The sequence below is a fragment of the Thunnus albacares genome, chromosome 21 (genome assembly GCF_914725855.1).
Source record: "Thunnus albacares chromosome 21, fThuAlb1.1, whole genome shotgun sequence".
Lineage (NCBI taxonomy): Eukaryota > Metazoa > Chordata > Actinopteri > Scombriformes > Scombridae > Thunnus > Thunnus albacares.
This window is the reverse complement of record NC_058126.1, coordinates 21,892,140-21,909,396: the sequence shown is the minus strand read 5'-3', so window position 1 is coordinate 21,909,396 and position 17,257 is coordinate 21,892,140. Positions and strand designations below refer to the sequence as shown.

The window sequence follows — 17,257 nt, the reverse complement described above, 5'->3', positions numbered from 1 at the left end:
TACATTGCATATTGTTTCATGAGAACTATTTAGCAAAGCTACGTGCCCTGTATGTGCAAAATATGACACTTTGTTGTCTGTGAAGAACCATTCTAAAAATAAAAATAAATAAATAAATAAATTCTCACTCTACTGAGCCATCTAGTGGCAAAATGGAAAACTACAGTTACAGTTTAGACTTGAGGATGTCTGCCGTTTGATGACTGTGTTTTCACAGGACAAACAAACACAATCTTTTTATCTGCCGAGCGAATTCATTTCATATAAATATCTGATCTTACACCACTGACAGGAGTGATTAAAAACTGTTCTATTTCATCTTTTTAAATGGTTTGACTGTAACGATAGTTAACTTTAAAGGATAGGTTCACAATTTTTCAAGTCTGTCTTAAAACAACAGTCAGGAGCCCAAATGAACAATGAAACATGTTTTTCTTGCTGTAATCATTCCTCCTGTTCATACTGACTATTAGATGATCCTTTCATAATGCACTTACAATGTAAGTAATGGGGCACAAAATCCACAGTCCTCCTACTGTGCAAAAATGTATTTGAAAGTTTATCTGAAGTTAATGTGAATCAAATCAAGTAGATATCATTCAACGTTACAGTCTTTTTAGTGCCAAAGTCCCTCTTTTTGTTACTATACTTCCACCACAGCTCAACAGGGAAACACTGTCCGACTGCTGAAGCCTCATATAAGCTTCAGATACACTTTTAAATGCATTTTCCTCAAAATGACTGTGTGGACACTGTGGATTTTGGCCTCCATCACTTATCTTGCTATGTGACATTTGAAGGGGCTCTTTTAATAGCCAGTATGAACAGGAGGAATGATTATAACAAGGAAAACCTTTTTCACTGTTCATATGGACATCTGACTGTTATTTTAAGACAGACTTGAAAAATTGTGAACCTGTCCTATAAGTAGCGATTCCACAAGAAGTATTGTACACACATGAATGATCGATGATGCTTTGTTGCTTGACTGATTAATGAATGCTTGGTAGTGTTATGCAAAATCATTGGTTTGAGTCGTTTTAGGAGAGATAAAAAATGTTCCAGTGGGAATACTGTGTTATAAATCTCTTTTAGTTAATTGTGTGTGAAGGATATGAAGCCAAATGATGTTATGAGTCTAATTTGCTTGTTTATGATAATGAGGACTAAGCATTGCTGCTATTTATCTAAGATGTGTTATTGTTCAAACACATTAATCAACATTTAAATGAATGCTTTTTTCCTCACATTTTAAATTGGAATATAATTTAAACTATAAATAGACTGATTTCCATTCATATTGTCCTATATTTAGATTTAATGTCAATATCCTGCCAAACTAACACACCAACACTTTGGGATGTGGTTTTACCTCCTCAGAGAAGAAAAAAAAAAAAACAGTGAAAATGAAGACTGTACCTAATTTCCCCTAATGATAGACCAACACGAAAACCAGCTGAGCGAATGAGTGCAGCTCACATCAGCTTCTCATTAGTGGTCAGCACCCGCCCTTCGCTCTATGCCATTATTTTCACCACTGTTTACTACTCCAATAGGTGGAGAGTCCTCACATCAGAGACTTCACTGGAGTTGTTTCCATCTGCTTGGAAATCTGGGCATAAATATTCACCATTTATTACTGAGTGGCTCAGCTTCAACTTCATCAGTTGCTTTTTCTCCACTGTTAAACTTACCAAAGCAACTTTATTGCACTGCGATCGATAAATAACCAAACCTTGAATAAATGATCAATCCTTCATATGAAGACGCCTTTTATTTGTATCTTTGGAAAGTGATGGCTGAGAGACAAAGACTACACAGAGCGTTCTTGTTTACATCACCATCTTGCTGTAATAGTGCTTCCACATTACGTTGATGGAAAGAACAGATGTTATTTAAAAGAGCTCCTTGTGAGGATGCGAAGTTAACCCTTTATAGCAAGGCGGTGATGCAGAGAAATGTTGGAGCTCACAGTTTGATGATGTGTGATGAGTGTTCTGGATCACAATACAAATATTCCCTTTTCTTTTTAAGGCCTTGCTGTTTATTCATTTTTTTTTCCTACAACAGCAAATTACAGAAGCAGTATTGAAAATAAAAGTCTTATTTTCTTGTTTTTGTAAAAAAAAAACAAAAACAAAATCTGCACAAAATTTGAATGACAGTACAAAACGGAGCGTTAATATGCCATGTAAATGAAGGGGGAGGGACATTACTGTTGGAAAATCTATTATGCCTTTTTCAATAATGAAAACATCTCAATATTTTTTACATTTCAGAATTATATCACATAATCTGAAACTATATATATAAAAATGATGAAAGAAATGAACATGTGTTTTTTGTGTTTTTGACTTTCTTCAGTTTTTTTTTTGCAAATGAACGCTATAAACACATAAACCTCTTAAATATATTTATCAGTGCAACATTGTTTCTTTTGAGTCCACGCTACAGTATCCTTTTTCTCTAGTTTAGCAGACGTTGCTGGAGCTACGGTCCTCTATAGCTGAAAGCGCAGATGGTACGGTGTAGAGGTTGAGGAGAGTGGGACGTCAAATCTGAAATGAACAAGCTGAGCATGTGTTCACCACGGCACGACATACAAAGCACACAGATGTAAAAGACGTCACCCATCTCAGGATCAAGTTTTTGATTGTTTGATTGTGGTACGAAAACCACTGAGTTCCGGGTCCCATTGGACCTTGTGTCCTGATACTGTCAATCTCATACAGAGTTCACTTCCCCTTGTTGTGTTTAGCGGTGGCATTGTCCCAACCATCCATCTGCAAAAACAAGAGTCAATAGAGATTTTGAAGAGTTCACATCAAGGTGACGTTTGCACTTCTTTTAAGCTTAAAAAGACATAGAAAAACAGACACTGCTCCTCTCTACAGGAGTCCTGTCATTTCCCCTGTTGATTTTCTCTCCCAGGGCTCTGACAGGGCAAAGCAAGTAGTCAGTTCTTTTTGTGAGTGATGACCATTTGGTGAACTGTGGTCTTATAGTAGTTGTGTGTTGGTGAGATCCCCCAGCAAGCAACGAGGGGGCAACCATCCTTTGGTAAAGCCACGGAGGGAGGCCAGGTGACCTGATTCAGGTGACGCCCCTCGATCCTCCGCTGTACCAGTGTTCTGTCCTAATGACATCAGCTCTGACATCACAATGTTATGGCTGCTAAACGTGAAACACGTAAAACTCTTTGCGGCCCGACAGGCCATTCTTATGCTACAATACAGCATGTGAACACTACAAACTGGGTTTATCATGAGACACATGTGTCTGGCTAAAGTAATGATAGCACCATTCTTCAGTTAGTGTGTTAACCCCTCATTTAATAGACTTCTATCAGGAGGGAATCAGTAACAAAGTGCATTCAAGCTGCATTGTCCAGATAGCATTTCTTCAGTGAACAATCCACAGTGATTTTTGGAGGTGATGAGTTAGTCTAAGCAAAGCAATGACGATTGTTGGATTTTTTTGGTACGTTGGCAGATGTTTTACATATTTTACTACCTGCTCTGCCATCAAAATGACTGTTTGAAGCTATGTGAAAAAATTGTGGTGACCAGTTAAACTCACGGCAGAGATGCAGATGCAGAAATGAGAGATCGGCTGAGAAAAAGCCAAGAGTTCATCATGTTGGCTGTTTTTTTTTTTGTTACCTCTTAATTCATCCTTCGGTGGTTTTCATGAAGTGGGTGTTTTGATGACAGATGGCTTGAATGCACATTGAAATCGCTGTAACATCAGCATCACACAAAAGTTTGCTCGTCTGAGCAACATAATGTAAAATTAAAAAACCGTAACACTGCACCTTGCACAAAACAGTCAGAAGATTGTATTTACACACACACAACCCATGAAAAAAGGGATACTGCAGCTTTTTTCCTTTTTACTTTCTTTAAAAAGGGCAATAAAATATATTAAAACTTATTTACAGTGTGTGGATTTTGGACAGAAAACAACGAAAAAAAAACAAAGCGCTGTGATAGATTGGATCCTGTTTTGCAGGTATTTATAAGATAATGTGCCCCTGTTTTCTGTCATCATAACTTAAGCCAAGTACAGTAAAAAACACCCAGATCAACAGAGGAGGCCAACCAAGATGTACTAAAGGCACTGTCAGAACCATACATTGCCATGAATGGGACCCTCACTTTAGAGTGATAGGGGTCAAAAGGGAAAGGGTACATGTATCAGGGAGATGGGTTATGGGCACACCCTGTATGCCACGCCATGAGGCAAATCTACAGTTTTGCCGGATATGGTTCATTTAGGATTTTGATACGTCTCTTTCAAAACTTGAAAATAAACAATAGCCTTCATGAACTGATGATAAAAAAAACATTTCTTTCCCAGAAAATGATAAATACTTTAAACATTATTAATAAATTGGTCTCAACACCAGCATCCGATTGTAAAAATTAATGAAAATCAAAATAGAAAATTAAAATATCATCTAAATCATCTGTACATATTTTTTCTGTATTTGTTTTGTACACAGTGTCCCCTACTGGTAGGTTCTTTTTACTGCAGCTCCTGAGAAAAGCGTGGATCAGTCCAAACCTCCCATTGTTTCCTGAACCTGTCCCTCATCAAGCGAGTTGAGGGCGTTGGCAGTCCTTTGAGTCCGCCTACTCACGGATATATGAGAGGATATGCCTACAGCCAGTCTTGTGCACGCTCTGCGAGCTCTGCACATCATACAGTCACACGAATGCACTCAGTCCCACCTCACGCCTCTGAGTATGAGCTCTGTACATTTAGTTTGTCTTTCTTTAGCTTGACACCGTCCACCAGTTCAAAGTTATAGTTCTCCAGCGCTGATAGGTTCCTGTCCGACATGCCTCCGTGTGAGCAGGCACAGTACAGGACCACGCCGCAGATGGCGCCCAAGAAAACCCCCAGGGCGGACATGGCGATGATAGTAATAAGGATTGGGTCGAGCGTCTTAAGCATGTTGCCTGCTCCGCTGATCTGGTTGGTCTCCACAAAGTCTGGGTATTCAGTGATCTCCTCAACTGGGGGGTAGAGACAAAAGCAGAAGAGGAGAGTGAGATGTGAGATATGAACCATAAAGGACCGGAGAAGCGAAAATGGTTCCTTAAAAGGGATACTGCTAAATAAACCCTCCATGTGAAATGACTTACTGATTTCATTGAAGTGATCCTCTGGTAACATTGGCTCAGTGGGTACGTCTGGATCTGTTCAAACAGAAATTCTAATTAAATCCAATGGTGGAAGAAAATAAACTGCAGTCCAAACTGTGCAGTCATAGAGGAGTGAATGGAGGCATTGTAACAATGAACACTAAAAACCTCACCTTTACAGTCCGTCATGCTGAGGCCATTGAGAACCTTAATGTCATCCACAGCAATGTCTCCCCAGCTCTTTCTCTCCACCAGCCCTTCAATCACCACCTTAAAAAAAGCACAGAGTAACTTTTCATCTACCCTTTTCTTAAATGCCGCAGTGGAAAAATAAACAGCAAAGGTATACTGTAGTGGTAAAAGCTCAAACAAGTTACAGAATGAAAGGCAAGTCCAAAACAATTCTAATTTACCTGATAGGGTTTGTTCGTGCGTGGCACAGGGACACGACCTTCCCTCCAGCGGTTCCCTTGGTGACCACTGACTGTCCACAGCAAGATGTCAGCCAGTCCATCAACTGTCTGTTTGCGCTGTTTGATATGCAGCGTGCCAATGTGCGCCCCAAACATGTGGTACCAAAAGGACACACATAAATCCGAGTCAGGGGAGTTGACCATGGGGCTAACCAGTCGAGCCACCTCCGTCTCCTGGGGACCCGTTGCCAAAGTGTAGATGAAGTTCCCTGATCCACCTGGTGGATAAAAGAACTTCAATCACTGACAGACAACAACTCAGCACAGCGTTTACTGCAGCAGGAGGTCGCACATTACTTGTATGGCCCAATTGAGCAGTATCCTACAGGTCTCTCACCTGTGTGGTCCATGTTGGGTCCAGTGTTGAGGGTGGGGGTACCGCTGGACTGGATCTGCCACCTTGAGCCAGTGTCCTCTGATGTCCAGCTGCAGAAGGACGGGTCAGTGGCCCAGCCGAAGTCACAGGCAAACCACAGAAATGCTGCAAATGTGATGAAGAAAGATGTCAATCAGTTGTCAGAGGAAATCACATTTCATCATCCTCCTTATTACAAAAGGAGAAATTGCAAATAGCTCTGGGCTTTTCCCCGGACAATGACCTGAGGGCCTGTCATGATATGACTGCAGGCTACACTTTGGGGCTTCATCTACTCATCCTGATTAGCTACAAGCACTAGAGGGCAGCAAAGAACTGTGGGATGTAAGCTTAGAGTTCCACAGCTGGGGGATAAAAACAGCTCACTCAAGAGGCAGAAACGTACTGGGATAGAAGAAAGTGAACTGCCAGTATAAACCTCATCTTGGCTACAGTTAATGATCTCTTTTAATGAATATAACATATAAAGAAAGGTGTAGAGGGGAACTAAGAATGGGCACAGCACAAAGACGGGGACAGAGGAAGAGAAAGATTTGGTCATGGTGTCCAGTTGAGAAAGCAACATTCATAGCAACCCATAGAGAGCTCAGGATTTTTAATGAGAGCTGGGACTGGAGGTTTGAAGACAGCTATGGTTACAGTGCCGGGGCCCCATTCCAACAATGCAGTCCCCCACGGACACACGCCGCAGTGAAGAAGGCTCTGTAGGGGCCAGAAAATGTGTGGGAGAGCAGGTTTTAGTGCTCTTCAAATTGGATAAAGAAAGACTTCCAAGGAACACCAGGGAGTGAGACGTTTGGGATGTTAGCCATGGCCTTAAACTCCAGCATGAGATGCCTTTAGAGATACAATGAGGCGGATCTCCAAATGACAAAATATACAGTCCGAGCCAATATTCCCTTTAATAATGGGAAGGTTTTAACTAGCTTCTGCAGGCAACAACTCTATTTACCAATTAAACGCGAAGGATGGAATTTCCTTGTGGAGCCGCATTTCAGACGCCAAGCCACTTTTTTTGTTGAGAAATCCCATTCCCAATTAAAATGGCTTTGGCTTTTTTTTTTTTCTTTTTTGTTCCATTCATGGGAGGCTTTGACTTCAGCTACCAACAAGCTCTGGATCTAAGATGAGCAGCCACATGAGTCACTTGGCCATTTGATAAAAAGAAAAAGAGACTTTTACTTGTAGAACGCCAACAGAAACTACATCCTCTGAGATTAGGGTGCACAGCACATATACACCCACACACATACTCAAGAGCTGATTAGCATGCATGCTTTGAGAGTCTTGAAATGAAAAGTCAGACAGATAAGTGTTTACCCACAGACACTTAGTTATGTTTATACACACACAAATGTGCATACACACCCCTGTACCTTGACTCTCATCTATTATCATAGCTAGTGCCCCGGCAGACAGACCGCAGAGCCAGCTGATAGAGTGAAGGGGGCTGGGTGGAGCCTACAGTATGGCCCATTAGCCAAGGTCAGACTGGGGCACAGCCTCTCAGCTGGCTGCTGCCTCATCAACCTGCTATAGGAGACAGCGCTATGTGTGTGTGTGTCCGTGCATGTGGCCCCAAAGCACACCCAATTTCCTGTGGTCATTTGCATCCTGCCTTCCTGTTTTGTGTTGTTTTTGTTGTGTGTGTGCGTTAAGTGCATGTCTGTGTCGGCTCAGTGATTAGTGATTATGCTGAGAAGGCAGCAGCAGAGCACCAGTGCTAATCATCAGCTAGCCCTGCATCACACAACCTCTCTCACCCTGTCAGCAGGAGCCTCTCAGGGCCATATCATCAGCTTTAATAACAGACACACATCAGAGGAGAGAGGCTGCCTCAAGCTGGCAATCATTAGCTTCTTGATAAATCTATGGAAATATATTCAAAACAAACCTTGAGCAGTTAAATATTTACTCTGCATTTCAACAGTCCGGCATGTAGCAATCATAAAAGACATCATGTTCTGATCTTAGTAAGACGTGTGATCTTTGATGGGAAAGTCAAATATTTCAATTTCCTGCTCACCTGGGATGGTATCCACTTCAGCGGTAGTGGTGTCTGGCATCGTGGTACCACCTGCCACAACACAAGGCATTAGCACAGTTAGCCTAGCCTGGCAAAGATTTAAACTTCCTTTCAAAATGCTGCACACATGCACTGAATGTATCCATGCTAGCTAAATCTAGCTCACCAACACATGCCTCGTCTTTTTCTCACCCTCCTCTGTTGATATATCTACCATGTGGCACTTATGTAACAGTATAGAACATGTGACTGAGACGGTGCCATGCTCATCATTGGAGACTGCTGGTTAATGGGGAGTGCAGGTAGCAGTGCAGGCACAGAGAGTTAATGGGTTAGTGGGCAATGAGGTCAAGAGGAGTTAGTGGAAAAAGGGCTGGATGAGGACAAGCAAGGTGAGAGACGGCAGGATAGGGGAGGAGGTAGAGCTGGCTGTAGGCAGATTTAAAAGCGCGTGTGTATGGATGTGCAAGTGCAATAATTCTCTCCTGTGAGTTTGCAGAGGTGGAAGTAAGACTGAGGAGGGAGCAACAGGTGCAGCTAATTGACATGTGAGCGCATGCGTTCGTGTTTGGGAGTGTGCACGGTGGATGGGAGATTAGCTGCGGTGTCAAATCGAACTGTGGCAGAGAGTGCTGAAAGCTGGGAAAGTGGCTGTGGCACTGAATTGAGGGGAGCCATAGCAGAAGAAGGGGGATGAGGGGGAGAGGAGGGGCAGAAAGGGGTTTGGTTGCAGTCTCATGAGGGCGATGTTAGCACCTGTCACATCGTAGTCATCACCTGTGCCGCTGTGGCAGCTCGCCTGGTCGTCATCACAATCATCAGATGGAGTAGGTCTCGGGACTATTGTGGTAGGAGGGAATGTGGGAGCTGCAGCGAAGAAGAAGACAGACAACAGATAACATATAGGTTAGATTTCAGTTTAAACAATAAGAATTCACTGGTGCAGGTGCTGGGCGTTACTACATTATTTAGTTCACATGTCAGAGTTTCTGTTAAATGTCTTTTCTTTATTGTTCAGAAAATGTAAGAAAACATGGACCATCTGCACTTCAAATGACAAACTCAGCTTAAAAGGGAAAGTGGTCTAGGTTTTAAAATGACTACTTTCCTCAAGCTATTAGCACCCCTCTTTTTATCAAGCTGTGGAGGTGTTGGTGTATAAATAGAGTTGAATCTAAAGCATGGTGCTTTTAGGGCTTGGGCGGCTGAAGCTCAAAGTTGCCGAAACAGGGCTTGGGATTGGCTATAGGCAGGGCCTCTGGCTGCCATAACAGCCTATCATTATGGCCCGGCTACACTTGGATGTGGGCAAGGCCCAAGATCCACTCCACGCTCCGCTGCCGCACAGCTAGCCATCCCGCAGTGTGTGCACGTTTGTGTGTTTACACTGAGTGAGTGAACGGGCTTCCCCAGTGCAGAGGGAGGAAAAAGGAAGAGGAGAGTGAGAGAGGCATAGATAGATAGAGGCAAACGGCCTGAAAAATGTATGTGTACAGTATCTGTGCGAGTGTGTGAGATTGTGAGTGTGTGTGCATGTGTGTGAGGCAATGCTCGCGCTCTCTCCCTGAAGATGAAATATGAGGCAGATCAGCCCCTGTCAGATTCAGGGTGGGGAAGGTCAGGGATGGGGTCAGCACTGCGTCAGGGGAGCCTCTCACAGAAATGAGGATTTAGCCCTCCTTCTATGGCTTGCTACACACACACACACACACACCTACTGGTACACACAAGTACAAGCACCTGTGTGTGTGTGTGTGACTGTGTATACATGCCTGTAACCACATGTTTGGCAGGGTGATTGCGGTTTCTCTCTGTGTGTATGTGTCTGTGTGAATATGTGTGTGTTTGGCATTAACACTGAAAACAAGCATTATCATCTGACTAAAGCTCCCGGTGGGAGTCCATGAGGCTTACAACGGAATGGGCCTCCCTGAAATCCAATATGTAAATCCACTTAGGGCTAGCCCGCTACACACTCTTACATCGCTGAGCTTTTTCTGCGCTACATCAGCTTTGAGAGAGACAGATAAAGAGCTAGAAAAAAGTGTAATTTTAAAGATAGCAAAGTGTGTGCAGCCCTTTGAAAGACGAGAGACATGCAGGGGTTGAGAGGAGTGCGATGGGGGCCATGCTGCAATAATCCTACTGGGCCAGGTGGGTTTTCATTTGATCCTCTCTAGAAGTGGCTAGCTATGGGGGCAGCTTTGATGTAACAGGGAGACAAGACAACTGTCCCTTGTAGGGATAAAGAGCAAGAGCTGGACAGCTGTGGGCTCAACACAGGGAGCCCTCACGCACATCTTTAAATAACCAGGACTGTGGCAAAGGCATGAGGCGCAAGCCACTTACAGCCACGTCATTAGCTAGGATGATAGATGGCTCACCTGTACTAGTGTGCGTCAAGACATGTTAGATGTGAATTCATATATGTGCAGAAGAAGATGGAAAATGTCATCACCAAGGTTTAAAACCTTCCCACAGATGGAAATGTCATCAGCATGGGGAAAAAAAAGGTTTCACTCTGGATAGTAACTTTGGTAGAAATGTCATTAGTGCTGATAGAGAAATCATCACTATAGGTAGAAAGGTGCAGCTTGAATGGGGAGGATTGCCATTGCTACTTGCCTTCTTTGCAATTTTTGTACCGAAACCAAGAAGTGATCATTTAGATGGAATGGAATGGATGCAATGTATTTCAATAGAAGTAATAACTGGGGTTCCAGTTTACCTTCAATCTCGCAACCCAGGAGCTCAAGTCGCAGGCCCATCCCAGCAGGGGTGGCCCTCTCAGGGTAAATTCTGATGAAACGGGTCAGCAGGGGCTCCACCGTCCTCAGCTCCGGAGTGTCGTAGTTGCTGTTCCCTTCAAATATCTGGTGGGGAAAAGGAGAGAATGTGGAAGGAAGAGGGACATAGACAGAGACGGAGTGAGTGAGTGAAAAAAGACATAAAGCACAATATTGCTGATAATATCACTGCTGGCTGTTTGACTGATTCAGCTCTGCGAACGCAGACAACCCGAGGCAGACTTATTCCTGCCTTCTGAAAACCAGAGGAGGGGTGGCGGGTAGATTCTGGGAAGACGGAAAGATGATGGGAAACAACAGAAGATGACCAGAACTCTCTCATCTTGCTGACATCTAAAGAACAGCTTAGATGGGTGACGAAGGGGGCCAGTGGCAAAGACAGCATGACACACACCTCTGTCAAAGGCAACTTTCAGCTCCTTCAACTCAGATCCTCCACCGGTGAAAGAATAAAGGAGGGAAAAAGGAGGATGTGGGGTGTGAGAGAAGCAAGCAAAGGAGGAGATAGAGGATTGATGGAAGTGGATTAATGGGTGTGATCACGTGAAGAAGCATGGTGCGCCTTAGATGTTGGGAACCTCTTAGGCGAGGGGAGAGAGGCAGCTAACTAGGACAGGGGGGATATGGATCCTCCTCACTCCCTTCATAAATCAACCATCAGCCCATCTGGATCAGATTTATGCCCTGTCAGGGACGCTTGTAATTGGGGACGGGCTGCTGCAGCTCCTCCTGGAGGTGTGTGTGGTTGTGTATGTGCTCATATATATTCTTTGTGTGTAAGCGTGTGCATGCATTGAGCAAAGTGTTGGCGTGTGTCTTCTGTGTGCGTGCAGTGACACTGGCAGATAAATCTTAGGTCACTTCTCTATGTTGCATGTTCTTTCCTCTTTCCTCCTCCTCTTTCCTCCTTTCTTTTCCCCCCATCCTCACTCCCTCACCCCTCCTTCCTCTCAGGAGAGGTTTCACTATTCCATTGAAAGGGTCGAACTGTGCGTGTTGTGCAGAATGCAGAGCAGGGAGAGGGAACTGGGAAAAGACTCTAAAAGACTTGAGATGCTTATCCTAATGTGATTCAAAGCACTGCTGAAATTGACTCGCAAGGATTGCTGAGTGACTCACAACTGCCAGGCTCTGGTGAAAATTGACTAAACGCGTCATAATCTTGAACTGATGCTCTGATGTATCCGAGAAACATTTTTAGAAGCATGTATTCCAATAATTTTCCACAATGCTGAAGGTAAAACCTATCTTTTGGTTTGTGTTAGAAATCAAACCATCAATTCAAACAGAAGAAGGAACTTTGCCAACGCATAAAGAATTGTCATTCTTTGGTTAGTTGGGTTATGCTTCTGATTTGTTAGCAGATATCCCAGTGGTTTTAGACATCTTAAAGCATTGCTCAAGGGTATTGTCGTATATAGCCAACAAAAGACTTGCAAAGAAAACCTCTCACCTTTGGCTTGTTCCCGCTGGTGTCCAAAACCATCCGCCAGTCGGAGCCGTTGTTGCTGTAGCCGAGGCGGAACTTCTTCATGAAGACCTTGTTCTCACGGTGCTTCCCTCCCTGGATGATCAACCCCTTCACCAGCTTCTCCTCACCCAAATCCACCTGCAGCCATTCATTGACAAAGGGCTGGGGCTGAGGCAGCAGGGTCCACCCTGTCCGGCTGGTCAGCAGGCGAGCATTCTCCGGTACCCAGCTCCGGTCGGTGTGGGAGGACGCAGTGATCTGGTTGTCAGTGATCAAGCCTGATACCATGCCCAGCATGCCCGAGCATGGGTACTCTGAAAAACAAAAGGGAAAGGAAAAGGTGCTTAGCTTTTTGATATAAACTAATGGAAACCTGCAGAGATACATAGGAAACCAAAGGATTGATCTATATCTAAAAGCTTGATGTTCAACATCATTTACCGTGCCACAAGTCTAGCTTGGTGAGTTTGAGGTTCATATAGGGGCAATGGGGATAGTGAAAGTCAAAGTGAAGAGGACAATTCCTCAAACTCTTTGTGATGTTACTGTGATCTCTCCCTCTATTCTCTTTCTCTTTCTGTCCACAGATCTCATGCATACTAATTCCTCTGCCTGAAGCGCTTGTCTCCAGGCAGCCAATTAAAACCCTCCTCTCGGTTGGTGCTTCCACCTCCTGCATTCTGGAAGCGCTTTTTCTTTTCATCTCCCTTATCCCTCCTCCTCCCTCCATAGGCTCACATATACTCACACACAAAAAACACATTCTCTTTGTGTTTTATCTAGTGCTGCACTCATCTACCTTCTGCTCCACAGCTGTCAACATCTGTGGGACTGTGTCTTTTAACACCTCGTCGTTTCCTGTCCACATTTTTTAAACTTTCTTCTTCTCCTTTTTATTCTTCTTCTTATCCTATCCTAACTCTGCGATTTTACCATCTTTGGATCTATCTCCCATCCATCTGTTTTTATTTTTCTCACCCTTTTGTCTTTATAACATCCCTCAATATCAAAAGCAATATAACAACTTGTTGCTACAGCTTGGAAGCATTTGCATTTGTTTAAACCTGAAATTTTTAACACGTTGTCGCCTTCATACTACGACAAAGATGGGGAATATCCAATAATATCCAGTCTTGTCCATGCTAAGTTGTTGTTGGTATCCTATCTAGTGAAATGCTATTGACTGTACATGAATTGGAAGGATTATTATAATCTCAGGATTATTTAACGCCAGGACATACTTTTTAAAAATGACCACAATGACAGAAAAGATGAGTCTAATTTATCACCACATACATTAAATGTCCATAGTTATGTAATTTATCTTAGTAGTAGCAGTTTGTAAAGGTTCTACTTACAGTAGTTCCATGTTTCAGAGAACATTTTAACTTTAGTTCAAGATGGATATCATCAATAAATATAAAATTCCCTCAAGGAGTTTAATATACAGTCATTTGTGGAATGTTTGCCATAATGTTTTTCCAATCTTCACACAACCCTTCACAATTGTGAGACCAAGCAGAATACACTGAAGCTCATAAAGCTGATACTTAGCACCTTGTATTAGGGGTAAATAATCTCCCTATCTGTCCCTTCCAAGTCTTCCTCCAGCACTTTAATACCAAGACACTGAGTCAGGGACCTGCGGTAAGCAATAACATATTTACTATCTGGCTCCCACGGAGGGATAAATCCAGGCATTATTACATCTTCTGTGTCTGTATGAGACAAAGTGTGCACTGTACCGCTGCAGGACTAAATGGCATAGCTGCTTCTGGGAAAAGTGAGCGAAGACTTTGAGAACAAGGCTTCATTCAGACGTGTCTTTCTCTCTCCGGTTATCTAAAGCGCCTCCTATGCAAACCCGTGAGACGAATCCTGGTCCTGAACTCCGGGACTAGGAAAGTCCAAAACCGGAGCTCAAGGAACAAACGCTGGCGGTGCGGAAGCCTCTCGATTTGTTTTTAGAGTTTTTCTCTTTCTTTCTTTCGTCTTTGGCCAAGATTTGTTTGAGAGTGATCACAGGAGCCAACCTCTGCCAGAGCAAAGCTAAAGCACTGTACACTGACCGCCTTTGAAGTGGGAGGATATGAGAGAAAGGTATGAGAGTGTGATTGAGAGTCTGTGTGTGTGTGTATGTGTGTGTGTGTGTGTGTGTGTGTGTGTGTGTGTGACTGATCTGAGTTTAGACACTTGGTGAACTCCCCAGGTCATCTGGAGCTGTTAATCGACTTCAGCTGCAATCACAGAAGCTTCCAAGATGGCAAGCACGCAATGACACACCCAGAGGAACAAACACGGGTGTACGCGTTTTTGGACTCCGAGTGTGTAGTTGGTGATACATGGGTGTGTGGCCCACATTTAGGGTTTGGGTGGAGCATCAGTGGTTCATCACAGATATTTATACACCATGGCCTATTTACAAACAACAGGGCAGTGGATCTTTTTATTAATGAGTAGCTATGTGTATCAGAAGGGGCACACGACCATAATGATTTAGGAGTAACATCTTGCAGCATTCTGGGGTCCAACTCCTCCCCTCCTCTGATGCCTGAATGACATCTTAAGTGGACAGCAGGCACCTTTGAATAGTTTTATATAGCATGTTTTGGCTGCTATCACGGCAGCACTTTTCGGAAAAATGAGTATGCACTCAGGGGCTCTCCATAATCCTTCCTATAGAAATTCTGAAATTTCTGCTATCAGGGATTCATAACTCAAGATAGAATGGACTGAGTCACCGAGTTTATGCAGCCCTCAAGAGCCTCACAGTTTCTCTCTTTCTGGCTGTGTTGCTAGCATCCAGTGGAACTGGCAGTGTCTTCAGAGCACCCAGGGGTGCTGACGTCATCACGGAGGCCCTGTGGTGACTTCGATCTTGTGATGTGTTTACGCTCTGTGCAGCGGTCTGGTCGCGTGCCAGGAACACACGCCCCAGCTGTAACCCTGCTGTACCCACAGTGCCCTCTGCTATTACATGGACAGCCACACGTACTGTATGTGATGCATAAATGCATAACAGCATACACACAGCACACTAACACACTTCTTCTATGAGGACATTTGGCCGACTACTACTAATCCGAACCCTAACTTTAATCCAAGCCTTAATCCTGAACTAACAACAGTGACAAAACAAATCCACTCTGTTTTATTCTGTCCTTGTAAGATATACTACTTATCCGAGTGAAGTACACACAAAGGCAAGCACTAATTAACATTCAATACATATGCTCATAAACCCATAGAGATGCAGGCAGATGCGCGAAAACCATATGAAAGCAAGCCACACATATACACACACACACACACGCGCACACACACCAGTCTCATTAAAATAACATCGACGAAAAGGCAAAGATGAGAAGAGCTTTGCCAGAATCAAAGCTCTGTAAGCAAACGACAGGCTGTGGCTAAAGAGGAGGCTGAGACCAGACCAGCAGGAGGGATGGGACCATATAGCGCCCATCCAGCTCCGGCTCCTTCTGCCTGCCAGCTGTTGGCTCCATTTATATTGAATGAGGTACATCTAAACATGGGGTAACATAAATAGGTAATCCTCCTTCATGCGCCACTCCTCTATTATGCAGCAGCTTTCTTTAGCCGTAGAGGAGGACTCTCACAGATAGATAGCTTCTTCTCACACCTGGCAGAGGTGAGGTGTTTGTGCAACAGAGGCCAGGATGGGAAGACCTAAACCAACACTGGAACATGCAGAAATCCTAAATTATGACATCATCTCATGAATATTTTTGAAACTGTTCAGTATTTCATTAGAATATAACTGGTGTAATGTGTTGTGTGTTTTCAGTTGCGGGTTTAAGCAAAGACAGAGCTGACGTGTCTGTATGTATGCATGCGGCTCAACGTGGATCTCAGTAATACCAACCTGATATCTTACATCCATACACCTCGAAGCGCAATGCGATGCCTGTTTCCCAGGTAACAGGACGGATTCGGATGAAGCGTGTCAGTGTGGGTTTGGGCAGCATTGTCTTGGCAACGTCTGTTGGGTTGGTGTTGCCTTGGAAAACCTGTGAGCGAGGCAGGAGAAAAGTAAATTATTGACAGAAAGTTGAGATGCAGGGTGGATATTTTTCTGAAACCTTGGCTGCATTACATTCAGAAAGGAGAGCCAAAGCAGGGGAAGGATTTGCATTTGTTTTAAAGGAGCTGAAAGTTTTGTCATATCTGAAAATAAACAATAAAGCCGCCGGAGCTGAGAGATTGATTTTATTGTGAGTGAAAGTAATGACACATAAAACCTTGAAATCAAAAAGACACATTTAAAAGGACCAACTTTACCGTGTGGTGCTATGCTGTGTAACTTTTATACATAAAACAAAGTCGCGTTAGACTTTGCTTTAGACTGACTCTTAAAGTTGCTCCTGCACTTCCTCTTGCACCACATAGCAGTCCAAACAGGCCATGGCCTGTGAAACTTGAGGCAGTATCTGTAACAAGGACAGGACCAGATTGGCTCAAGATGCCCTTTTTCTGTCCTCTGGTTCCAGATCTGGTGGATGTTTTACTGCAGTGTCTTGTTTAAAGGTCAGAGATGTCACTGTTCTCCCCTGGGGTCGGTTGACAGTTTACTAGCACCATACGTGGAGGCCGGCCACCCAGCAAAACAACTCCCAACAGTCCATCACGGTTCATTCTGGGTAATTGAATCACACCGGTGACCATAAGGCCTCCTGACCTGTCTGACTGAGTGGCTATGGGGCCGAGAGGAATCCAGCTGAGAGGAGCAGGATTGGAAAGCTAGATAGATAGAAAGATAGCAGTTCGGCTTATCTAGGCTGAACTACAACACCACCAGGGCTGAGCCATTAGTCCATACTGCCTGCCTACCCCACTGTAATCCAGTCCCTGAGCAATACCTGTCAACCACGCCACTAAGGGACTCAGCAACAAATTCATCCACTCTCTTAAATGTCACGCCGAGTCTCCC

General features: G+C 43.8%; 1 protein-coding gene across 12 annotated transcripts in view; it reads right to left on the bottom strand.

Annotated features, from left to right (window-relative positions):
• Window positions 1-1,741: 1,741 nt before the first annotated feature.
• nrp1a (neuropilin 1a) overlaps window positions 1,742-17,257 on the bottom strand; it is a 189,421-nt gene continuing 173,905 nt past the window's right edge. For 11 of the 12 annotated variants that reach the window (XM_044339007.1, XM_044339006.1, XM_044339004.1 and 8 more), the window contains 10 exons: window positions 16,193-16,337; window positions 12,286-12,617; window positions 10,754-10,898; window positions 8,782-8,892; window positions 8,026-8,076; window positions 5,961-6,104; window positions 5,564-5,841; window positions 5,324-5,420; window positions 5,151-5,204; window positions 1,742-5,021 (listed from right to left, as the gene is read on the bottom strand). In XM_044339007.1, the coding sequence (XP_044194942.1) occupies window positions 4,735-5,021; window positions 5,151-5,204; window positions 5,324-5,420; window positions 5,564-5,841; window positions 5,961-6,104; window positions 8,026-8,076; window positions 8,782-8,892; window positions 10,754-10,898; window positions 12,286-12,617; window positions 16,193-16,337 (1,644 nt within the window). In that variant the 3' untranslated portion in view covers window positions 1,742-4,734. The remainder of the gene's footprint in view (window positions 5,022-5,150; window positions 5,205-5,323; window positions 5,421-5,563; window positions 5,842-5,960; window positions 6,105-8,025; window positions 8,077-8,781; window positions 8,893-10,753; window positions 10,899-12,285; window positions 12,618-16,192; window positions 16,338-17,257) is intronic. The other variant, XM_044339013.1, reaches the window with a different exon arrangement.